Source organism: Ictalurus furcatus, chromosome 19 (assembly GCF_023375685.1).
Source record: "Ictalurus furcatus strain D&B chromosome 19, Billie_1.0, whole genome shotgun sequence".
NCBI lineage: Eukaryota > Metazoa > Chordata > Actinopteri > Siluriformes > Ictaluridae > Ictalurus > Ictalurus furcatus.
In genome coordinates, this window is record NC_071273.1 from 9,327,733 (window position 1) to 9,354,033 (window position 26,301).

At 38.6% G+C, this 26,301-nt stretch overlaps 1 protein-coding gene across 4 annotated transcripts; it reads right to left on the reverse strand.

Annotated features, from left to right (window-relative positions):
* Nucleotides 1-2,444: 2,444 nt before the first annotated feature.
* il15ra (interleukin 15 receptor subunit alpha) lies at nt 2,445-24,392 on the reverse strand. 4 transcript variants are annotated; one of them, XM_053650524.1, is made up of 8 exons: nt 23,829-24,392; nt 10,572-10,742; nt 7,368-7,391; nt 6,991-7,104; nt 6,673-6,858; nt 3,801-3,848; nt 3,569-3,656; nt 2,445-3,474 (listed from the first exon to the last, which is right to left on the reverse strand). In XM_053650524.1, exons 1-8 carry the CDS (start codon nt 23,893-23,895, stop codon nt 3,291-3,293), a joined length of 882 nt encoding a protein of 293 aa, XP_053506499.1. In that variant the 5' UTR covers nt 23,896-24,392; the 3' UTR covers nt 2,445-3,290. The 4 variants fall into 4 exon arrangements, with proteins under 4 accessions (XP_053506499.1, XP_053506498.1, XP_053506497.1 ...); XM_053650523.1 differs by having other exon boundaries at nt 3,801-3,845; nt 6,673-6,876; XM_053650522.1 differs by having other exon boundaries at nt 6,673-6,876.
* Between the last annotated feature and the right edge of the window lie 1,909 nt (nt 24,393-26,301).

A 26,301-nucleotide genomic window follows, 5' to 3' on the forward strand; every position in this document is an offset into this window, starting at 1 on the left:
GCTACTTCACCTCAGTGGTGAGCTCAAAAGAGTCGACCCTCGGTGGTGAGCTGAGCTGAGTGCACTTGGTCAATGAAAAGAGCCGAAAGTTTTGAAGTTCAAGAATTTCATTGGGCATTTCCTGTGTAATTGAAATATATATAAATGATTAAGTAATCTCAGAGATACATAAATTAGCCTAGTTATAACATTATACATTATATAAATGTTTCTTTATTATAACTAAGCTAATGGTTTTAGTGGTGGAAATGGGCTTCTATAGGATTATCTGAGTTAAAAGCAGTGACAGAAAGAAGAAAATAAAAATATTGTTGCAAAATATACAATATAAAAACACATGCAAATAAAATGAAGATCTAATAATTAAAATAATATAAAACAATGTGAGTAATGAGTGTTATAAATGTGTACGGGTCATCACATCTGCTTCACCAGCAGATGTAGCCCAGTTGTATCACAATGAAGCTTTGAGGTTTTGAATATAATGGTTAAAAAAAGCTTTTCAATCATTCGTTCATTTTCAGTAACTGCTTTATTATATTCAAGCCCAGAGAATTCACCCTGGATAGGACACCTAGGGGCAGTTAAGCTCAGCACATCTGTCTACCTGCATGTTCTTTGGACAGTGGGAGGAAACCAAAGAATCCAGAAGAAAGCCATGCGAACAGACAGTAACCCAAATCTCAGGATCGAACTGTGAGGCTGCAATGCTACCCACTTCAACACGATGCCAGCCAAAAAGCTTTACATGAAATCATTACATGAACTCAAGATCTTGTTTTGTAGATTCAGTTGGTTATGTTGTTAAAAAGATGTGTGCACTGCATTTATGGCTAATTATATATTCTTTAAGTGCATATGTTCTTGTCTAATGGATATCACCATGTAATGTTTATTTTGCACTGCACTTACTGTGATAAAGAGTTGATTATAACTTGCTCATAATGATGGTGATAATAGTGATTGGTGGATGCTCAGCCGTAGGTCATTGTGTTGTGCATTTACAATAAATGTTTTAGAGAGTGAGCAAACAAGTGAGCTTTTGCATATAAGGAACCTTTATGTGCTTGTACAGTATTTTGGATATCGAGAAACACATATACAGTAGTCTTTGCCCCTCAGTCATCCCATCAAATATCCCATGGCCTGGAACCAGTTAACTCCTCCATATGATATGATAGTGTTGTGTTTCTTTCGATTTGGTCTGTGTGACATCTCTCAAATGCTATTGGCTGCTGTAAAACAAATTTAGTCAATAGATTTAATAAGCTTCTTCTCAGATTTTCAGCTTTAGAGTCAAATACATCAACGTATTAACTCGAATTATGACTCATAATAAAAGCATTACAAAGACCTGTTTCACCATTAATAGGTGCTGGATTACATGATGGTATATGAGGAAAAAAACTTAAAAAGCTGCAATAGTTGACATGTTTCTTTTTGAACTGAAGTCTAATTGAAACTGTGAAATCTACCTTAAAGTAACCATCACAGATATAAATACAGTTATGTGAAAAAATAAGTATACCCCATGGAAATTGTTGGCTTTTTTGACATATTTGGACAAGCAAACATTTGACCATATTTAAAACAGTGCTTATTAATGAAGTTGATATACTTGAACAAAACCACAAGGAAAATGAGCTTTTTCAATCATTTATTCAACAGAAATATCAATAGATGTGATATCCTTCTGTGGAAAAAGTAAGTACAGAAGCTTGTATTTCCCCCTTTATCAGAAATAACTTCTTGTAGGCGTTTTGCAAAATTGTCCACCAGTCTTGGTGCACTTTCGGTTCAACTTCAACTTTTGGACAGATGGCCTCACATTATCTTCAGACACTCTTTGATATGATGCAGAATTCATAGTTGATTTAATGAATGCAAGTTGTCCAGTCCCTGAGGCAGCGAAGCAACCCCAAACCATAACATTTCCACCACCGTGCTTCACAGTTGGTATGAGGTGCTTCTCCTGAAAAGCTGTCTTTGGCCTGCACCAAACATGTCTGCTGTTACTGTGGCCAAACAACTCTATCTTTTGATTTGTTTGTCCAGAGCACATTATTCCAAAAGGCCTGGTCTTTGCCTATATGCTCATTGGCAAACTGTAGTCTTGCAGGTCAAATTTGTACAACATTTGCACATTCACTTCTGACACAAATTCAGCATTTTACTTTTTAAAAAGCAATCCTGTGCTGGTATTTTTTTTATTTTTTTTCCTCCTTAAAGAGATCAAGTGACATACAGTAAGAGCAATGCACTGAATAATTTGCTTTTCACTGTGGCATGTATCCACATGTCATAAATGAAAAGCAGTTGCATTAATGTATTGCATTACACATTTTTCACTGCTATGGTTACAGTTTGCTCTGGCACAGAATCTTCTTCATTATCATGTTGACAAAAAATTTCAGTAAATATGAGTCATCGGGCAGTCAGCCACATCCGTTGTATGGTGTAATGATTTTATTTAACATGGAAATCATAAGATTGCTCATTGTTTTTCTGAAAATATATGATTATGTACAAGAATAATATTACAATGATTTCTCCATGCTCCATACATATAAATAAACTTAAAGCAAGCACATCAATGCATATTCTTTTTTTTTTTTTTTTTTCATATCAAACAGTCTGCTAGGGCACAAAGACTAATTATTAAACTTCTATATTACTTTAACTCCTCAGGTCCAACAGCAAAAACATTACCCAAAATGTTCATATTGGTTAATGTTTACAGCTGCATAATAAATGCCACAACACATTTATTACATATTTATATAGGGTCAATATAACCCTATATATATATTTTTTTAAATAAAAAAAAATCATCACTGCCTGTTTAACAAGATAAAAAGCTACCTGTATCCTATATTTACTGCAAAAAAAAAAAACTTAAAATAAAATATAAAATACCAAAATATTACCTGAATATGAATAACATTTCATAATTAATTAGATTAAAGGCCATTTCTGCACTTTAAGTGAACACATATCTCTGACAAATTACTGAGAGCACATACACATGTCATGCAACATAGATAAAGCAAATAAAGCTGAACCTGTGCAGAAATGAGCAGAATGAGCTAGAAAATATTAGAATAAAACTGCCCATTACACTGAAGGATGCTCAGAAGTATAATTTTTTTTATTCCTGTCATTCACTTTCATGTAGTTTTCATTGTTTCAAGAATGTATACTGCATTTTTATTGTACATATGGCTTTTTTGATCATAATGCTGTTGGCCACACATGAAATAATTTCTATTTAACTTGCCCTGGTCCGCATTTTAAGCAGAAAGGGGAGCATTTGTATATATGCACTTAGGAGAGTCTTCAAAAGGAGTGAATGGAGGTTGGACGGAGTCTGGAGGACAGCTGCTCGTGATAGGGGAGGCCATTATTAAGGGCTGATCTGAGCCAGGATTCTGGATCGTCATTTCTATAGGATGTGAAGTGCTCCGTAGCTTTGAACTAAGAGAGAGTAACAGAGACAAGACAATGAGTTCGGCAATGTACGATAAGACATCTATGTTGATTTACATTGCATAGATTTTTGAAACCTTACCGTTTACGCCAAAAAAGAATGGCTATGGTTGCTGCCAAACCAGCAATAATGACAAGTATTATAATCCCTGCAGTGATGCCCTTCGTGGCTAAACATCAACAAAACAGAGAGAAATTATTAGAGTGACACCGAGAGGGAGAGATCAGAAATAGAATCAAGGAGATACTGGGAGGTCAGACACATGCATAAAAAATGAAAGATGAGGGATTATCACAGATCTGGAGGCACTTACAACTATCCAGTTCAGTTGCAATTCCATGAGACTTATTGCCAGCAACTGCTGAAAAAGAGAGTGAGAGTTTGTGTGAGGCAGTGGTGTGCTGCTGAACGTGTTTTTGTAAAAACATGTGAAGTGGGTGCCTGCCAATCTGAGTGAATTAACAAAGAAAAACACAAGCATATCTGTCTGAACGCTGAAGTAACTGAGGGTGCATTTCGCTTGGGCAGGAATCACAAGCAGAATCAAATATAACACTCAAACCACAGAACAACTGCAGGAAGTATGTGAGCTGCTAAACTGACGTGCAAGATGTAGAATGACTGGAAGAAGACAGAGTTTAAGTGCTGCTTTAACTGTATTCTGAAAAGAAATGATAAATGCTACAAAATTACTGTTTTCAAAACTATTAATTCATATGTATTAATTTTTAGCACCGGTTCTCGATTTATTTCCAGAATCGAAAAACATTTGTTTGCATTTTTTTTTTAATGTAGGAAAGACTTTCGCAAGTAGGTTTTGAGCCACATCCCTTCCAGCACATTCTATTTTTGCGCTCTCGATTCGCTGAAATTTGTTCAGTGTCAAACCAAGCTGGACCAAACAGAAAGCCAGACTAGGCAAATGGAATAGTGAGACAGGGCCCTGACTATCAGTTGTTCTTCCTCAGTCATTGCTCATCTTAAAAATACCTGTCAGGAAGGTTAGCACTATCCCTTGCAGTAATTACATACAACACTTAAGATCACTATTTCTCGATTTCCTGGGGTCAATGAGTGCACCCTGCACAGATCGAACATGTTTAATGAGCATAGAAAACTATTTTGGCTGTGTCTTGAATGTGTCTACGATTTCTGCCTGTACACCATCTATTGCTGTGCAGTATGCCGGCCCCACTCTTCTCTGGCCATCCGTAGAAACACCTTTAGGAGCACCACTGATCATATATTGTTTGGTTGTTGGCTCATTTTTGGCACGTCAGAGACACTGACATGTTAGTGTGTGTTGTGCTGGTTCAAGTGGATCAGGGAATTCTTAAAACAGGAATTTGATACGGTGCACTCAAAAGACACCAGCAGGCAATTAAAACACGCATACATTAAACAATCACAGTACAACTGAAATACAATCTGGTTGATTTGTTAATACAAATAAAATTCAGTACAGCAACAATTAAAAAGAAATATTAATGGAAATAAAATGAAAATGTCAAGGCAATAAAGTTGTCACGATAAAATCTGTGACTAATAATAATAATAATAATAACCACTACTACTACTATTACTTCTACTACTACTAATAATGATAATTATTATTATTATTAATAATAACCATTACTACTACTATTACTTCTACTACTACTACTAATAATCTGGTGGCACAGTGGGTAGCAGAACCTCACAGAAATTTGTCACAAGGTGGATACTGGTGGCACTCAATGCAATTCAGTAGACCAACTCTTGATACTAGGGCAGGGGTTGAACTTCATGCAGAGCAGTGCATGCCAATCAAAATGAAAGCTAAAAGCAGAAGTGTCGCATCAACGCCATAATTGGCATGACACTACAACTCCCAGAGAACAACATGGCTACAAACATGGCTGCTGCATACTACAATACCCAGCACTCATGAACTCGTCATTCTGATTACACACACCTGAATCCAGTCAAACAAATCACAGAACATAAACCTTACGTCCCAAATCGCCTACTATCCGTACTAAATAGTATCCGAGATGAGAATTAGTGTGTCCCAAATCGTAGTATGTAGAAAGGAGTATCCCAAAGGTACCTGGATGGTCTACTATTTCTGATAGATTTTCGAAGTGTGGCTCCATGGACACTTTTCAAACTAATACTGCCCAGAACTCCTTGTGCGAGGGATGATGAGTTTTGTGAAGTTTAAATGAAATGTGGAAAAATAAATCAAGGGATTTAGTGAATTCAATTATATAGTATAAATTATATAAGGAATAATGAATGTAGAAAAGCTGAAATGCGGCGAGGAGTGTGACACCGCTCTCTTCCAGGCAAAAAGGTTTTCTTCCGTTACATGCCGTGTTAGTATGTACCAGTACTTCCATACTCTTTTACCACACACTCAAAAGTATGTGATTTTTCTTCACAAAAAGAGCACATACTTTTAGTACATAGTATAAGTATGCCAACTGACTCCTAGTTCACATGCTCACCGCGAAGTATACGCTCTGCCTCCTGGCAAAACGTACAAAAACCAGGAATAACAAAACAAAACAGAAATGTACACTGTCATGGAAAAACCTCACAATGATAAGTAGTGAATAAACTGGTATAATTACACGGATGAAAATGAGAGTTATCAGGAAATAGGTGAGCTCAAAAGTGAGAGTAAACTAATCCAAAATAGTTTGGACCGCAGATTTGTGGGAGCTCCTGGATTCCCCATGGACTCGGTTTTAAAACTATGACTCATGTTAATTGTTGTTAATTATAATTTTTTTTGTTGCAAAAAAACACTTTATATAATGATGCTGACACTTGTATTAGTGTCACACACTAGCATGTCAGTGCCACTGCCATAATGAGAACGATCCAACACCCAATATAATATAATATTATATGTAATATAATATCTGATGAGTGGTGGTGCTTTGGTGGTGTTTGTTCACATATATAAATGTTGTATGCATTTATATTTATACAAAGTAACATATGGTAGGTGAACCCGATAAAATGACCACCCAGTCTAGATTCCACTTGGAAAAAAACAAAAAAACAACAATCACATTGTTTTGGACTATGATGCCGGTTTTCAGCTATCAGGTTAGTCTACAGTATTAGTTGAGTTAAACCTGGATAAAGACAATCTATATGTGTTAGTGCGTTTGTTTCTTTTAATTCATGCTGACCAGTGCTTGTAGTAGAAATGCTGCTAGGGGTATGTGAGGATACTGTGGTCAGATTTTCTTTCTCAGTTGTGGGTAAAGCTGTAATTCTAGCCGTAATGGATGTTGCCAGAGGTGTTTCCTCCATTGCTGTGGTCCTCTGAGAGCTTTGGTAGGACGTCGATGATGTTGTGGAAGCTGTGTGTGTTGCTGTGAAGACAATTTTCCCTGTCGTAGGAGTGTATCATACAAGAAAATATCAGAAAAGCCCCATGCAAACACACAGACACACGGAAACGAATACAATGCGGACACCCACGCAAGTTCTTAAACCATACATACCAGATGTTGTGGAAATGCTTTCTGGTTCTGTAGGAGTTTGATGTGTCTTTGGTGTTGGACTGGACCATGACAGAGTGACAGGTGAATGAGAAGTGCTGATCAATGTGGTTGCAACTGTAGTATAATATATAACATTCAACATGAGTCGTGGTTAAAAGGTCATGGGTTTTCAGAATGTGTAGTATTTTTACTAAAGTTAAAGTGATACAGATAGAGATGGAGAAAGAACATGTGAATGTACTCCAAATCTGCTGTCCCAGAAATCTATTTAAATTTATTAAGCTTAAGGCAGTAAGAGACGGTTGCAGGATTTAAATCCAATTCAAATGTAAAAGAAATTTAGACAGGAAATAAGGTTACAAAGGAAGACGACTCACCTGGAAGTGGCCGTTTTGGATCACCTGCAGGACACACATATTCAAACATGAATGCCATACAGGATGTCACATAAAGAAAAAGAATAGATGGCTTATTAGGATAATCTAACTGCACAATCACAATCATAATATCAGTCATTGTTTCTCATACAGTTGCAATCAAAATTAAAGCTGCAAGCAGTGTTTAAAGGGGCCAAGCACCAAAGGCAAAGAAGCACAATGCAGAGCCTGAAGAACACAAAGAGGAGAAATAGAATATACATGAATGAATAAAAGATAGGTTCAGAAGCACAGCTGTTTGAATCAGAAATGAACAGAAGAGACGCATTTATTTGTATGCCAAGAGGTTGAAAGGTTAGTGCAAATCCTTCAGTGCTTGGCCCCTAATTATTCAACCCTTAATTATTAAACATTTACAGACTTTCAGCTGTTTGCAATGAACAAATCAAACAAAATCAATTGAAATAGATCAGTAATAATATTCTTGGGTTATTGTGATGGCCCTGTAGAATCTTCCAGGACTTCTTCAGCAACCAAGCCTTGGTGGAATTTGAGGTATGCTTGGGATCATTGTCCTGTTGGAAGGTCCAATGATGCAATGAACAAATCATTGCATAGCTGTGTGCAATGATTTGTTCATTGCAAATAGCAGAAAGTCTGTAAATTTTAACAATAAACCTGATTTGCAATGGGGATTGAATAATTTTGATTGCAGCTGTATGCAAAACATATGGCCCATGGGCCATACCCGGCCCGTCGGCCAAGTAACGGAAGTGTAAGGCAGTGATGTAATGGAAGTGTAAAGAATTATCCACGCCCAGATGCAGTTACTTATGTATCCACTAAAGGTCCTCTTGTCATCATCCTTAGGCTATAGGTGCCTACTGTTGCTAAAGGTTACTTGTAATCTCTCGAACGTAAGGTGAAAATGTGGGTATGTGAAAATGTCTCTTTCAAAGAAATGGAAGGTGGATCCTGAATGCCTTATATTCCAAGGAAAATTCACAACAGACTCTTTTTTTCTGGGAAATAATAAAAAACCAATTTGTTTAATTTGCTCCCAGCAAGTGGCGGTCTTTTCCTTGAAATGAAAATTTCATTAAAATTGAGGATGAAGGTCTTTTAAATGATAGTTTCAGTGTGATGTGGTGAAATGATAGGTCTGGTCTTGTATGCGTTTTAACCTTCATGTTGTGTGTTAGCCTAAAGCCCTGTTCACACCAGGACGATTTTCACAGCGAGGAAAAACGGTCTGTTTAACGGCCCAATGGCTGTCAGTGGAAGTGTATTTATTATGTCGTGGCTATTTTTTGACGACACTGAAATGCAAGCATATATTCTAAATGATCCATTTAATTCTTTCAGTGTTGTTTTCTACACTAAATAGCATTGTTTGTTTCTTTGTCTCTTCCCTGCAAATGATAATCCGCTGATTGATAGTCCATTGTATTTATTTTGCACCTGGCACATATATTTGCATATAAGTATTCTTATTCAAATTGCTAAGTGCCCCATTATTGAGTCGTTGTATTATCATATTGACCACAAAAAAGACTATTCATAGTCAACACTTCATCAATTTGCAGGAACATTAACATTTTTGGGCACACCAATAACTGCCTTATACCCACCCCCTCCCAAAATATATTAGATTAAAAAAATAACATAATTTGGATCTTAACATAAGTATGTGAATGCTATTGCTGTGACTTTGAATTAATTCAAATGATTACTTATTTAAAAAGAGTATATTGTTTAAAATGAGAACTTTAAGGATTTAACTTTAAGAAGTATTTATTGCAGTGGCCAAATCACCAAATACCTTACATTTCGGAAAAGTGCATACGTGCTTTAACCAGTTCGCAAAAAGTGTGTGAACGGCTTAAAGACGCAAATAGTGGCTCTCTTCTTCTTCTCAGTGATAAGCAGGTGTCAGAAACGGAAAGTTGTGCAGCGCCACCTTGTGCACCGGGGTATTTCTGCTTTTCAGTAAGCTCCATCTACTGTCAGGGAGTGAATTTGCACTTTCATTCAGTTTAACGACTGGGTGTGAACACAAAAAAACGCGGTGAAAAAACGCTACGAAAAATGTCACGGTGTGAACAGGCCCTAATCCTATTATGGCTGTTATATGAAAATTTACCTCAGAATTCCATTTTGGGTGATAAATAAGTGTCAAGTCCAATTTAACTGTTGTGATTGTTCTCGGTTCGCCTAAGGGGATATTTTAGCCAGTGTGGCTCCCTACTCCAAATGAGTTCCCCACCCCTGTTTTAAAATGTGTGCTAGACTGGGAAAACCTATTACTGTTTCTGAAATGTCAAATTTTGGCCAAAATTGGGGGTTTCTGCCCTTAACATATTATGAAAAGTCCTCTGTAAGAAACCAAAACTACATAGAAATATTTTATTTATTTATTTATTTTAATCTTGCCTAGGCTGCCTGTAAAGATCAAGTTGGGTAAGCATCCAGTTTAAAAGACGCAGTGGAAAAACTTCAGTCTGCCTAAAATGATGTCTAAAACCTGTGGTTTCCTCAAACAGTGAATGAATCTTATGCTTTGATGAAGTTGTTGAATAGTTACATGCCGTAGTAAAATGGACACATGCCTAATAATTTCCGTTTGTATACTGGCTTTCAAAATATCCATCATGATGCGGTTGGAATCGAATCTTGAAATCTAATTTTCTCCATTTCTACATTTGGGATTAAGTGACACTCTGTAGCATCGGATATTTATTCTAGTAAATGGCATCCTCTAGTTCTAGGGAGTCCAATCCTCCCTGCAAATTCCAGTGTACATGTAGGCCAGTGTGTGTCCAAGCAGGACATTAAGACATAAAGCTAAACAAAAGCATAACACAATTTTAAAAGTATGTCAATTATCTGTCTAACTGTCTAACTGCTGAAGACAATATGTAGGTATCTACACATAGCTTGCATTTAGATCAACGTCTATTCGGTCTATTGTGATACTATATTTATTTTTAAATACAAATTGTGATACAGCGGAAACCCGAGACTGAAAGAAAACAAAGTTAAAATATGTCTAAAAGTAAAAACATGCTGCAATGTTCAGAACTGCTGTGGAGTGATACACGGTTAGATAGCATGCTAGGAAAAGTTCCAGCAAGGCCTAACTAATACACACATATTATAACACACCATTATAAGCAAATGCATTGTTGAGTAGAAGTCCCTTACGTATGCATTTTAGAGGAGGCTCGTTGATCCATTTGCTTTTGTTACATTGGAAGAGGTTGGAAGTTCCAGCTTTTCTCACGTATCCTTCTTTACAAGACATGCGGAACTTCTGAACAGTGACATTTGTTTTTATCTCTGCATTATCGATCACATTAGGATTCCCACAATTTCCTAGAAGAAAAAAAGGAATAAAACATTTCAAACACGAATACAAACTCAGACACACATACACACGTGTTTATATTGCATAAATGTATAAATGCTGAGCCATGAGATCATATCGTTATGATTTATGAATATGACTCCTAGTTTTGAAGTAACTGAAATGTAATTATGGTTACACTCTGATAAATTATTCACTGGATCTACTCTCAAAAAGTTATCCAGCAAGTGGACCCCTGGTAAATTCGTTGCCGGTAGCTTGACCGGTTAAGGCATGATGGAGATCACAAAAAAGCTTTCAAAGGCTGTGACAACTGTTTTCTTGTGTAAACCTTCAAGTTAACAATTTATTTGGGTATTGTTAAACAAGTCCTGTTTAACCAAAGTTTAATATTTAAGAAGAGCCGACGCGCTGTCTTCCGCCATTTTTTTCTGAGCTCATCCGCACCAGTCCTATTGCATTATGGGAGTTTCGAAAAATCTCGCCGGAAGCAGTACGCCATCCGGGTCTTTGTCACCTACTGAGAATTTGGACATACTACCCCACTGGAGTACTGCTTTTCGCCTAGTGTGTAGTAGGGTAGTACGCGATTTCGGACGCAGCGTCTGTTAACTTGCATAAGGTGGTCTAATTGGTCCTGTGAGGAGGCGCGCTGATAGAGAAGCGTTCCCATTGGCTGCAGCCAGTAGGTATTATGGCCAATCAGGAAAGTCAACATTGCTTAGCCACACGCAGTATATTCCCGCTACCCTTATGTGCAGAACTCTCCCCAAAAAACCCCCCAAAAACAGTCCATAATATTTTGTCTCCTCTATTTTTTCCATGAAAATTAAGGGAGATTTTGGTAAAGTTTTTATTTTTTAAACTACATTTTAGTCTCATCTTTTTTGTCAACAATATTGCATGTTGTTACAGTTACAGTTAGTGTTTAATGATGGTGTTGTCTCGTCATGGAAAAAAAGGTGGTTGACAAGCATTTTTCGTCATAGTCTTCGGTAACAAAGTTGACATTATGCACATGCTGCACCTGAGATACCAGTGATCCTGACCCTTTCTGCTGCATCACCTGACCTTTAACCTGTTTTTGGATTCTGAGCTTGATATTAGGATTCGGATTTGTTCTATAGGTACTATAGAGTATTTTTCTTAATCAAAGTTTAATTTGAGTATGACTGTTGTATAATACATCAGGTTCAATCAAAAGTGTGAATTAATCAACAAGTGTCACGTAATGGACGCTGAGATGGATGCAAGTGCAGATAAGAGCTTTGTTAGAGATAGGCAGACAAATAATAATAGAAAGGCAAAGGCATGGTAATAAAAGGGCAACAGGTCAGGTGATCGGCAAATGGGCATAAAACTAGGCAAAACAAACTCGAATAACAAGGACGACAACAGGATCAAAACTATGGCATGGAAACGAGGAACGAAGGCTTGGCACTGAGTCAAAACCTACACACAACACTTCGCGACGAACAACGAGACATGAGGGGTTTAAATCATAAACGTAAACAGGGTTGAAACACAAAAAAGCAGAATACAATGATGACACATAAGGGACACACCCAATGACAATACAGGGGCGGAGCCAGGACATAAACCATAACAAAACACGTCTCATAAGTAAACACTGAAAAACCCACTCGTGCTTCAAGCTCACACTTTAGGTTTCAGATCGCGCTGCGAGCTCCAGCGCTTTGTGCGAGGGGAAATCGTGACAACAAGAAATGTTTTGTATCTGTCAAAGACCTAAAAGTTACGTTGAATGTGTTTAATCATGAAAATGTTAGCGCTGACAGTGCTGACATTGTAGGAGACTAAGATGATTAGGAATCTTAATCTAATGCTTATGTAACAGTCATTAAAAAAACAATCAGCATTTTAAGAGTGACTGATGACAAATCAGCACTTGCCTTTAAACACAAGCACTTGCCTTTAAACTGCACCCAAAAAAAATCACGAGGTGCCCCAATATTTCTTTTTTTGTTGTTGCATTATTAGCAAGGTGTGCACCATGAGTGTCTTAGACCAGCACATACATAGCACAGCCTCTCAAATAAACTTGAAGTTAATAATTTCATCTGTACTTGTGTGAAGCTAAAAAGTCCTGGCCGTCACATAATGTCACTGCAATGCGCAGAAAATCAAACATTAGCACTGGCGATGTTACTGATAAAAGTAAACCTAGTTCACTGCATCCTTTTTACTTTGTATTCTCCAAAACCCATAAAGACTCCAGATGAGATAATGCCGAGTGATTCAGGGTACCGCTGCTCATCTAGTTTCATTCGGTTTTTCATTATTGAATCCACATTTCACATCGGTAACACTTGCTATTTTTCCTCTCCTGCTGTTGGCTGGTAGCTGTGGATTAAGTTAATTCTTGCTAATTTTTTGAAAAATGCTTTGTTGCTAAAATGAAAAGCTTTGCCATTTTGGGCTTGCATCATTTTTAGCGAACATCCTTAGCTAACCACATCCTTTCCTTTGTATATGACAACATCACACTCCCTAAATGTTGCGTGCACATTTATATCACAGGACCACAGCTTGAATTAGTACACAGAAAACAGAAATACTGACTAGCAAAAAAAAGCATAATACTGTCATATTCAACAAAGATGGTATACAAATTTCACAAACCACAAGTAGGATTTATATCGGAAAAAGTCAGCATAATGTATTGAATAATATAAAGCAATTTCCCAGATCAAGAAGCTGAAGCTGTGTTACAGTCTGGCAGTGTTATAGTGAAACTTTCTTGCAATTAAATAAATTTAAATGGGGGAAATGTTTAAGGTTGAAAAATACACATACCTTTAGACATAAGTGTAATTATGCCATGTTGCAGCTTTAAGAGCTTTTTAATATTTGGTCAAACTGCCTGTAACTCGCTTTACGTGCAACCGAGTTTTACAAAATTTGTGTTTTTTTAATATACATGGAGCACAGTGGCTTAGTGGTTAGCATGTTCGCCTCACACCGCCAGGGTCAGGGGTTCAATTCCCGTGGCTCTGTGTGTGCGGAGTTTGCATGTCCTCCCTGTTCTGCGGGGGTTTCCTCCAGGTACTCCGGTTTCCTCCCCCGGTCCAAAGACATGCATGGTAGGTTGATTGGCGTGTCTAAAGTGTCCGTAGTGTATGAATGTGTGTGTGATTGTGTGCCCTGTGATGGACTGGCACCCTGTCCAGGGTGTACCCCGCCTTGTGCCCGATGCTCCCTGGGATAGGTGCGACCCTGAAAAGGAGTAAAGGAGGATGGATGGATGGACATGCACTAACAATATTTTGACTGACTAACTGCGGCAAAGCAGTGGGATGTAGGTAGCAAGTGTTCTAATAGCCTAATAATAAACCGTAGCTCAAAGTGGCATCTAGATTTTGTATAACACACAGTATGAGCATAGTATTCACAAGTTCCCCTTAAAGAGGAGTAGTAAAGAGTGAGGCCCCTCACACAGATAACAGATAAACACCTTTCTGGCAAAGTCATTTAAGTATATAATGCTCAGATCACAACGCACCTGTTCACACTTATTAACATCCATCTCAAGTCATCCGATCACAAGTGGACAGCCGAAACAAACAGCCGCTCACACCTGGCTTTTTCATGTGTTTCGAATGCATCTCCACTGACCACTTTCACTTGTTTCGTTAGTAAAAGGCTTGCCCAATCTGACTACCTACCTATGACGTCATACGCACATAATACGACGCCGCAAGCTTTAGAGTCACCAACAATGCCATTCTTCAGTTTACTGTTTATATCAACGTTAGCTTTTATTCCCAACATGACCCCAGTCACCATCAGATGGAGGCGAAATCATCAAGTGACTGAGGAAGAAAGTCCTCTAAGGCAGGGGAATATTTTATATTAAACACAGCAGAGATCAAACAGTGCTGCACGAGCACAAACTTATGTTTATATCCAAAACACTCCACTGTATGTAAGGGACTGTGGAAACTGGTGCAAGATGTTGAAAAGGTTTAGTTTAATTGAAATTTATTGTCATTATATGCTGTATTTGCGCACTTGCAGAGTCATTTCTGTCGTTTATCATAACGGAAGTGATCTGTACGTGATCTATTAGTAATGAGGCTGCGTTGCTCCTCATGCGCGGTGTAGATGCGCTGATACACAGTGTAGCGTGAGATTTGTAATGTCTAACTAAACACTATGATCAAAAGTAAACACAAGTAAAATAATATTCCTAAAGTAACAGAAACTACAAGGTGCAGTGAAAGTGAGATTTATTATTAATTTAAGACTGTAGTTTAATTCGCTGCTTTCTGTGCCTCCAAAAAAAATAATGCATAAATACTATTATAATATATATATATATATATATATATATATATATATATATATATATATATATATATATATATACAGTACACCCTTCACATTTTTGTAAATATTTGATTACTGTAATTTTCGGACTATTGAGCGCACCTGAATATAAGCCGCACCCACTAACTTTAAAAAGAAAAAAATTTTTGTACATATATAGGCCGTACTTGTCTATAAGCCGCAGGTGTCCACGTTGTAAACATGAGATATGTACACAGAAAGATGTTACACAGAGATTTTTTTTTAACTTTTAATTAAATACGTACCGTAAATGCTTTATTCCGAACAGTGCCTGTAACACGGCTGGTTAAAAAAAAAAAAAATACAGTTGCCTACCAGGAAAAGTCATTGATCGCTATCTTCATCTTCCTCCTGCGCACTAAAACCACTAAAGTCCTCTTCTTCAGTGTCGGAATTGAACAGCCTCAGAATTACCGGTACTTTGTCACACACTTCCTCAGTCTCTCTTTTGTTGTCGCTCTCAATGTCACTTACGTCTCGAGGCAAATTCGCCCTTGAGCTCGTGCTGTCCTCTTCATCACACAGCAGTCCAGCCTTTTGAAACCCGCTGGTGATAGATTTTTTGACACTGCTCCACGCTGTTAGGATCCACTGGCAGACTTGAGCAAAAGTTGCTCCTCGCATGCTATTTCCTTCTTCGACAGCCAGATCGATTGCCTTTAACTTGAAAGCTGCATCATATGCATTTCTTCGTGTGTTTTCCATGATAAGGGTGTGTGCATGAAGCGCAAAATGACTGATCTGAAGAATTTAGTGTGAGTGCGTTTGATTTAATTCGAACAGTTTCATTGGTCGACTGTGACCTGTTCGGTAATTTCATTGGTCCGATGTGACGAGGCTAAATGTTTTGGCGGCATGAAGCTCGTTAGCCCGTAAAAATCCATAAATTAGCCGCATCATTGTTTAAGCCGCAGTGTTCAAAGCGTGTGAAAAAAGTAGCGGCTTATAGTCCGGAAATTACGGTATATCTTTTCATGTGACAACACTGAAGAAATGACACTTTGCTACAATGTAAAGTAGTGAGTGTACAGCTTGTGTAACAGTGTAAATTTGCTGTCCCCTCAAAATAACTCAACACACAGCCATTAATGTCTAAACCTCTGGCAACAAAAGTGAGTACACCCCTAAGTGAAAATGTCCAAATTGGGCCCAATTAGCCATTTCCCCTCCCCGGTGTCATGTGACTTGTTAGTGTTACAAGGTCTCAGGTGTGAATGGGGAGCAGGTGTGTTAAATTTGGTGTCATCGCTCTCACACTCCCTCATACTGGTCACTGGAAGTTCAACATGGCACCTCATGGCAAAGAACTCTCTGAGGATCTGAGGAAAAGAGTTGTTTCTCTACATAAAGATGGCCTAGGCTATAAGAAGATTGCCAAGACCCTGACACTGAGCTGCAGCACGGGGGCCAAGACCATACAGCGGTTTAACAGGACAGGTTCCACTCAGAACAGGCCTCGCCATGGTCGACCAAAGAAGTTGAGTGCACGTGCTCAGCGTCATATCCAGAGGTTGTCTTTGGGAAATAGACGTATGAGTGCTGCCAGCATTGCTGCAGAGGTTGAAGGGGTGGGGGGTCAGCCTGTCAGTGCTCAGACCATACGCTGCTCACTGCATCAAATTGGTCTGCATGGCTGTCGTCCCAGAAGGAAGCCTCTTCTAAAGATGATGCGCAAGAAAGCCCGTAAACAGTTTGCTGAAGACAAGCAGACTAAGGACATGGATTACTGGAACCAAGTCCTGTGGTCTGATGAGATCAAGATAAACTTATTTGGTTCAGATGGTGTCAAGCGTGGGTGGCGGCAACCAGGTGAGGAGTACAAAGACAAGTGTGTCTTGCCTACAGTCAAGCATGGTGGTAGGAGTGTCATGGTCTGGGGCTGCATGAGTGCTGTCAGCACTGGGGAGCTACAGTTCATTGAGGGAACCATGAATGCCAACATGTACTTCGGAATACCTTCAGAGACTGGGCCGCAGGCCAGTATTCCAGCATGATAACAACCCCAAACACACCTCCAAGACGACCACTGCCTTGCTAAAGAAGCTGAGGGTGAAGGTGATGGACTGGCCAAGCATGTCTCCAGACCTAAACCCTATTGAGCGTCTGTGGGGCATCCTCAAACGGAAGGTGGAGGAGCACAAGGTCTCTAACATCCACCAGCTCCGTGATGTCGTCATGGAGGAGTGGAAGAGGACTCCAGTGAACTCCATGCCCAAAAGGGTTAAGGCAGCGCTGGAAAATAAGGGTGGTCACACAAAATATTGACACTTTGGGCCCAATTTGGACATTTTCACTTAGGGGTGTACTCACTTTTGTTGCCAGCGGTTTAGACATTAATGGCTGTGTGTTGAGTTATTTTGAGGGGACAGCAAATTTACACTGTTACACAAGCTGTACACTCACTACTTTACATTGTAGCAAAGTGTCATTTCTTCAGTGTTGTCACATTAAAGGATATAATCAAATATTTACAAAAATGTGAGGGGTGTACTCACTTTTGTGAGATACTGTATATAATTTATTTTATTCATTTATTTTAGTTTATATTGTATATAAGTATTTATGCATTATTTTTTATGGATGCACAAAAAGCACCGAATTAAACTACAGTCTTAAATTAATAATATATATATTCTGGTGTGTGTGTGTGTGTGTGTGTGTGTGTGTGTATTGGGTTCTTTTCTGTTTTGGACAAACAGTTGTGTAAAGTTTTAGTCTGAAGTTTATATTTGTAACACTCAGTTTGTGGATTTCATTTTAAATAATCAAAAAAATAATCAGCCAACTAATCGATTATGAAAATAATCGTTAGTTGCAGCCCTAGTTAATTTGGTTTCTTATCAAATTCAAATCACACTGGATCGGGATTGAATCTTCACGACTGTCATATCACAGCAAACCAGTGACTACAATTCTCATCCTGCACTGCGGCCTACGAACATGGCCGCCATGGACCGCAATTCCCAGAACACTCACCTTCATTCTAATCACACACCTGCATCCAATACACAGGACAAACACAACCACAGTTTAAAAGGACCTTCTATGCATTCACTCTGTGTGAAGTATACGCTCAGTTACCTTGTCTCTGTTGTTACCAAGCCTTATACCGTCGCTGTTTATTCTGGTGTTTTGACCTTGCTTACGTTTATGACTTTGTCTCTTTGTCCTGCCCTGTTTATGCTGTTTGCCTTATTGCCTGACCTCTGCATGTTCATGATTATTGTCTTCTGCCTTATCCTTTAGACTTGTTGTTTCTGGATTAAAATACCTAACCTGCACTTGCTTCTGTCTGCGCCTCCATTACGTGACAACGATGTTATCCTGAATGCTATGTTCTTTGCCATTTATCCATAAAATACAAACGTTTCAGTCTCTGACTAATATTTCTATTGTGGCAAATACTCTTCTGGTGTGGAAGGATGGTAGGGAGTATTTAGTCATTCCAAATAAGGTATCTCTTAAATCTCCCATTGCGTACAACCCTGATCTTCCTCACTGATACAGAACATCTGTCTTCAGACCTGTAGGTTGAGAGGAGTGCTGGAGTTAGGTCATTTATTTGATAAAGGTCAAATGAGGTCATTTCAACTGTTAAGACAGGAATTCAATTTGCCCAGTAATGATTTTTATAAATTTCTTCAACTATGACACTTCATAGAGTCACAAATAAAAGAAGGTAATATTTGATCTTACTGAAATGGAAGAACTACTGTCCTCCTCATCTACTCTTAAGAGGAAAATCTCTGCTCTCTATATAATGCTGTCTAATGTTGGTCCTTCAGTCTTTGACTCTTAGAGTATATCATAGGAAAAAAAAAGGACATCGGGTCTTATTCCAGCGATGAGGATTGGCTATCTGTGTTTTCCCTAAGAGTGCTTCAATTTCAGACCATGAACAAAATTTTTTATTTGGTAAATGGCGCACTTATATAGCGCTTTTATCCAAAGCACTTTACGCTGTGTCTCATCCACCCATTCACACACAAACACACTCACACACCAATGGTAGCAGAGCTGCCATGCAAGGCACTAACTTGCCATCGGGAGCAACTTGGGGTTCAGCGTCTTACACCAAGAACACTTCGGTGTGTGGAGTCACGTGGGCCAGGAATCAAACCACCAACCCTACGATTAGTGGACAACCTGCTCTACCACCTGAGCCACAGCCACCTGTCCACAGGACCTATCTAACACCAGTTCGCCTCCACAAAGAGTTCCCCAATACTTCACAAATGTAAGGCAGACATTGGCACGGTCATGCATGTGTTTTGGGATTGTGATAAGATCAAAGCTTACAGGAAAGAGATTCACAAAATTACACAAAAGATTATTGGGAAGACTTTTGCAAATGTATACCTTTTGAATTGTAAAACTGATCTGTGTCTTGACTGTGACAGAGTGTCTATTGAATTTTTGCATATATTTGGCGAAGAAATATATACTATTGTTACAGTCAACCCAACAGATGCCCTCAGTCAGTATGTGGACGAGTCAGGCCGCTACTCTTTTACCGTTGGAAAAATTAACTTGTTACCTACATCAACGGCTTTTGGGCCTTTCTTGAAGATGCTCAGTGAATAACTCTGGTGTCTCCTTGCATTCTTGTCTACTTAGGATGAGTTTTATATTCTTTCTTTTCTCAGATATGCCCTGTTGTAAGTGTGGTTGTTTATATATATAATTTTTTTTACATGATATGTCTAAGGATTGTAAGCTAGCAGATGGCTGTAACTGATGTCTTGAGATACCAGTACCACTGTTGTTGTTGTTTAAAAGTCCCCGATACACCAGTCCTTTCAAGATACTGAAACAAGTCACATACAAGCTGGACCTTCCCGACCCTGGTGGAAAGCCCCCAGATTTCATGTGTCCCTTCTCAAGCCCCCTCAGCATGGACCAATCAGCCATGACCCCACCGCTCCCCCTCGAGATTGAAGGCCAACCAGCCTACATCATGGAAAATATCCTGAACTCACTCTGTCTACAAGGTGTGCTGCAGTACCTCATTGAGTGGGAAGGCACGGGCCTGAAGAGCAATGCTGAATACCAGCACACAACATTCTGGATCCCAACCTCTACAGAGACTTCCATGCTAACCACCCAGAGTGCATACACAGCGGCCTACAAACATGGGTGCCCTGGACTCCCCTTCCCAAAACACACAAACGCACACACTGTTCTCATTCACACACTAATCACTGTGCACTATATAAACCTCTTTTTGTTACAGCCTTACTGCGAAGTAACTGCTCAGTTTCCCTTGTGTCTTGTCATTATCATTGTCATTACCTGGTTTTAATCTTTGCCTTTGCCCATGTTATTGATTACTGTTTTGCCTCTCTGTTTGCTGATTGCTTGATCCTAGACTGTTATTCACACTGAGTTTGCCTTAAGTTTTGGATTGTCTGCCTTCCTAATAAACTGTCATTTTGCCTGCACTTGCACCCAGCTCCGAGTCTGTATGATAACAGCCCCACAGAAAAACAACAACAACAAAAAAAAAAACCCAGAAGAACCTAGAACCCTGTGGGCACAAAAGTGACATGTGATTGTGCAATCAAGCTTGATTATGAGCCTTGCTCACAAACAAGCCCTGACTCAGTCCTTAGTATAAGCGGTCAAAATGCACTAAAAGACATTAAGAAGATATTTTCTCAACAGAACAGACTGAATTAATCAGGGATTTTTCCCCCACTTGTGTTAGCTGTACGAACAGTGAACAGAGAATAAAGACAATGTGAGCCTGAGGTAAAATTCAACTTTCTCCTCAGGTGATGAGACAGAGGCTAATGTGGATGATGCTAGAATTATACTCAACAATCCCCATTGTAAATATATCATTCTTAAACATTTGATAGTAACGTTTTTCCAAGTTATACATGTAGAGGTAAACAGATTAGAAATGCATTTGACAAATAATGTATAATCACTGATCTACTGAAACTTTCTGTACGGAGATGTTTATTTAACATTCATGTAAACGGTCTTGTATGTCAGAGAATTAGACACATTTGACTGCATTCACATCTGGGCCCACTTGTGATCTCATCTCCAGAGACGGACAATTTTACACAAGAATTTGCTTGACATGTAGAATGATTCATAGATTGAACTGTTAATTCACTGGTCTGATGATGGATAGAATTCCATGTCGCGCCGCTAAAAGAAGTTTTAGATACTGAAATGAAAATATCACATTCAATGTCAATTTCCATTCTATTCTAAGATTCCGCTCTTCGTGTGCCAAATAGTAGATGTAGTAAAAGCTCAGCTATGCGAACAAAGTGCTTCACGCTAGCTCTACATGAGGCCAAAATGGCAAAATATTAAGCTTTTAATACTCTTAACAACAAATCATTGCTCAGAAAATTAGCAAGAATTACACAAAGAGATAAAGTGAACAGTGAGTGATCTCATCCATGTGTGATCTCATCACCAGAGATGGATGTTAAAACAGATATATTTTTGGTTAATGCTTGGAAGAACTGTGGAGATGACACACTTTGGGTATTTCCATCACACGCACACAGCTCACACTTATAGCTTGAATTAATGTATGCACAGTTACCACTCCAGCGAATGATTTTAATGTTCTTAAAGTTGGACCTTTTTAAAAATGTATTTTGTATGAATCTCTCACATTATTACTGAGACGTCTCATTAAGCTGTAGAGAAAATATCACATTTCGTATATAGTCTGTAGCTAGGGCCCTGGTCCGAATATAGTTTTAACAGAGTCACTGTGATGTAGCTTGTCTATATATTTTATGCTTCATGTCCGACAGACAGGAGTTTCAGTCTCATGTCTGGTGATTTACCTGTTATGCGCTTTCTGAAGATTTAGTGTGCTCAATGGCTTTATAGTAAAAGAAAACATAGGTGCAAGAGCTTACATATAGAATGTTTAACAAAAAGTAAGAAATCCCCAATTGGACCAGTATGTCTTCCATTATGTCACTGTCACTGGTGTTTTCACTGTGCCTATCACAGTGCAAATCTCCACAATGGTATGTGCTTTTTTGGGTTTTTTTTTTTAATGGACCAATCAGACACCTTTTATCATAGCATATGACATCATTTATTTACCTGCATTATCTCTCATGGTTTCAGTTTGTTGATACTGAAACTTTCACAGCCAGGGCTTCATTTTAAAACGGAACAAATATCAGATAACCTTACTGATTTTCCTTTATTTTCCTTCAACTTTAATCAAATTATGCCTGTTATTGCAGCAGTGGGGTGTAGTCACGTTAACAGCCACAGGTTCCCGTTGGCTGACAAGACTATGGGAAGTGGGTTTGGCCATTTTTCTGCTGTGTTGACCGTGTTCGCATAAATCACCAAATCAGCACACGGAAAAAGAAAAGCAAAGGAGAAACTATGGAGTTGAAAGGCAGTTAAGATAAAGTGGCCTACAAAATTAGTGCTAGTATAAGTATTTGTGCGAACTGACACTGTTCATACAAAATTAGCAAAAATAGTTATATAAGTAAAATAGTAGTGTGTCATAAATAGCCCTGACATGAGTAAATGACTCATTGGCTTCATTAAAAAACGAAAAGAAAAAAGTACAGTGATGTCTCAGTACACCTAATTTGTACATTGACTACATTAGGGTTGAGAAAATTCCACCAGCTAAGAACATCCAGACAATAGCAGAATGTTAGGGTTCCCCCCAAACCTTCCATGTCTGGTTACAAAACAATTATAGAGAAATTAGAGACTGTAGATCAGTTTCAGCTTAGCTAGAATCCCTAACTGCACACATACTATATGCAGTAGTCAAATAAAGCAGGTGTGTCTTTTCCTGTAAGTGAACACGGTGTTTACAATTCTTGACAGGTAGACCTGTGATTCTTTTACTTACTCATTTTGCCATTTTTCACACATGTACAAGTCATTTTAAGTGTCTATGTTTTTTCTCCCAGTGAGTTTTCTGCTCCAACATTGTCCACAAAATTCTGATGCATGGTTAGAAAAGCTTTGTCGTGTAGCTTTTTAAAGACTGCTCATTTAAAAACTTTACTGTATAAATGTCTCTTCACCAAAAAAAAAAAAAAAAGGAATCTGATGATATTTGGATATACTTTCAGTCCCAGAATTAGGTTCTTCAGAGCAGTGTATTGGTTCTTCAAGGTATCATCCCAGAACAGGTTCAAGTGAGCCCTATATGGTTCTTTCTGGGACTGGAAAAGTTTCTCCTGGCATCACTCTTAGGAACTCTTTATGAGAACATGGTTCCTTGTGGCACTGCTGTGAAGAACCATTTCTGGGTTCTTTAAAGCACCAGTAAATCCACGGCTCTCTACTTGAGAACTTGAGAGTAAACTTCTCCTATGGCAACAGGCTGAAAAACCCTTTTTTTGGTTCTAACTGGAACCCTTTGATTTTTTGAAGAGTGAAGCGTCAGTGATTTTCCAAATATCCCATGAGTTTGCTATTCATGATATTTTAAAGTCTGACTTCACACAATAAACTGGCACCCTGTCCAGGGTGTAACCCGCCCTGTACCTGATGTTACCTGGGATAGGCTCCAGGTTCCCCCGCGACCCTGAAGGAGTAAGCGGTAGAAGATGGGTGGATGGATGGATGGAGTTCACACAATAAATAATGTTTTGACTGGTTAGTAGTCAGTAGTCTAGTAGCCTAGTAGTCATCCATAAAAATGCGAGCATAACATCGACTGAATAACATTATTGTAGGAAGGTGCTCTAACTTACCATATCCTCCAGTGATGATGGAATATTCAGATATGATGAAGATGAAGGTTAGTATGGATGCGCGCATATCCAATGCGTCCAGACTGTCCGAGTATGACTGTCCTGCCAGGGCTGTATACACATTTTAAGAACTACACACACGTAGTAGTCACTGTGTGCGCGTGCGTGTGTGTTTGCGTGTGTGCGCTTGCGAGCGCGCTCGTGCTTCCTTCCTGGCTGGGCAAGAAACACTTTCGCTTTCTCTTTGGAGATATGTCTAAGTCGTGGAGCGAGGAGACTTGAAACAAAACACACGCGACATACATGCTTTGTGCATGTAATTAATTTTAGGGTATAAGTTATACTATAATGCGCTCAAAGTCTAGATATAAACATTCCTCCAACAAACTACAATTCGCGTGTCTTAACACGCGGTCAATATTCCGTCTTACCCTCGATTATTATTTATTTTCTACCGTCACGGGCTTCAATTTGCCTATTAATGATAAGTACCAGTATCCGTTTGAACCGAGAGCCACGTTTATTGCTGCTACAGGAAGATAACCGCACTGCTTCCGTTTCACTCACGTCACTCTTCCTTTAAATTTTTTTTTTTTTTTTGTTTTTTTTTGTTTTTTTTTTTTTTTTAACCGTAAAGGCGTCTCGCGCTGCTTTCACTGCTTTCCCCACATTAGCCTGAATGAGAACTCAACCCCAGTTTTCATGTGTATGACTTGTCAGTTTGACTTTCGATTTTCATTTCTCGGATGCAGAAAAACCTGAAAAACAACGTGTTACCATCCTTTGTCAAAAAAATAATAAATGAATAAATAAAAATTTAATCAGGGATTCCAATAAGAAATCTGTACAGGATTTTAATATCATATTTTGGAACAGTTCCCTATAAGATTCACAGGAATTGTCTACGGACAAGACATAAATATCATGTAGGACCACTTCAGGATTTCTAATGGGATCCATTTGGGTTCTTGTTCAGGTCAGAGTGGTAAGGAAGGTTATAAGTTTTAGGTTAGACAAGTAACGTTCCAATAGAGAATCAAATTCCATACATTTTCACATTTCATAACATGTTTACTGGATACTAATAAATCAACCAAGTGACATTTTCATATTCTAAATGTTGTATTAGACTCCTAGTAGGATGACTGACGTACTACAGCGGAGTTTTTGCCAGTATGTCATATTATATAGATACATAAGTTCATTATTTCATAAAATAATAACTAAACGTAAACATAATGAGTCTTTATTAATCACATATACATTACAAAGAAATTATTTTCTTTGCATACATTACGTTACATTACAGCATTTGGCAGACGACCATATCCAGAGCGACTTACAATTACCTAATTTATACAAGTGAGCAGTTGAGGGTTAAGGGCTTTGCTCAAGGACCCAAGAGTGGCAGCTTGGCAGTGCTGGGGCTTGAACCCCTGACCTTCCGATCAGTAACCCAGAGCCACCTCTGCCCTCCAAATGTAAATGTAAATGTAAATGTGAATGACGAAACAGACAGTGCTGTACTTGCACAATATAGCTCGGAAAAACAAACAGGCAAGCGCTTCAGACTTGACACAGGGGTTATCAATGGAAATCTAATTTTCTGTGAAATTTCAGACAGCGTGAAGGACATTGCATAATGTCATCCTCTATGGACGGTGTCCAAAAACAAAAACTCTTGCTTGCTCTGCAGCACAAAACTGCTAGATTAAACTTTGTGAAAAGACATAAAAAAGAACACTGATGAATGCTGGTAGTACAATTTTTGGTCAGATGAGACCAAGATAAATTTCTTCGGCTCAGATGAGGTCTGGCATGTTTGGCATGAACCTGGCCAGAACTACCACAGCTCACAGCTCACATAGTGCCAGTGGGAGTGTGATGAGATGGGGTCACATGAGTGCAAAAGGTGTAGGGAGACAATATTTATAGATGGCACCATGAATTTGTTGGCTCAAATTTAGCCTATTACCCAAAAACACTTAAAATTCAACATAGAAGCCAATACTCACATCTACCTCTGAGCCCAGTTGGAGATAGAAAAAAATACACCAGCCGTGAGTGAGAAGAAGCAAGGGTCCAGCTTTATTGTTCCATTCCACCACACGAGATCCACACCGATGAGAATTCTCAGAAGTGATCCCAATACCCTGAGCTTAAGCTCCAGTATTTATACTGTACTTACACAGTAAATAACCCATATGTTTCAAAAAGACTATGATCTCACTACCAATAGGGTTAAAAAAGAGCTCATCTACCTTACTCTTATGTTCCAGAAAAGGGCTATTCCACTTACACATAGAATCAAAACCAGGGGTTTCAATTTACACATAAAAGCAGAACCCAGGGATTTCTGATAACCCAGAAAGTCAAAACCAGAGAGTTTCAGTTACCCAGAGAACAAAAACCAGAGATTTTCAGTTACCCAGAGAATCAAAACCAGAGAATTTGAATTACCCGTAAAATAGAA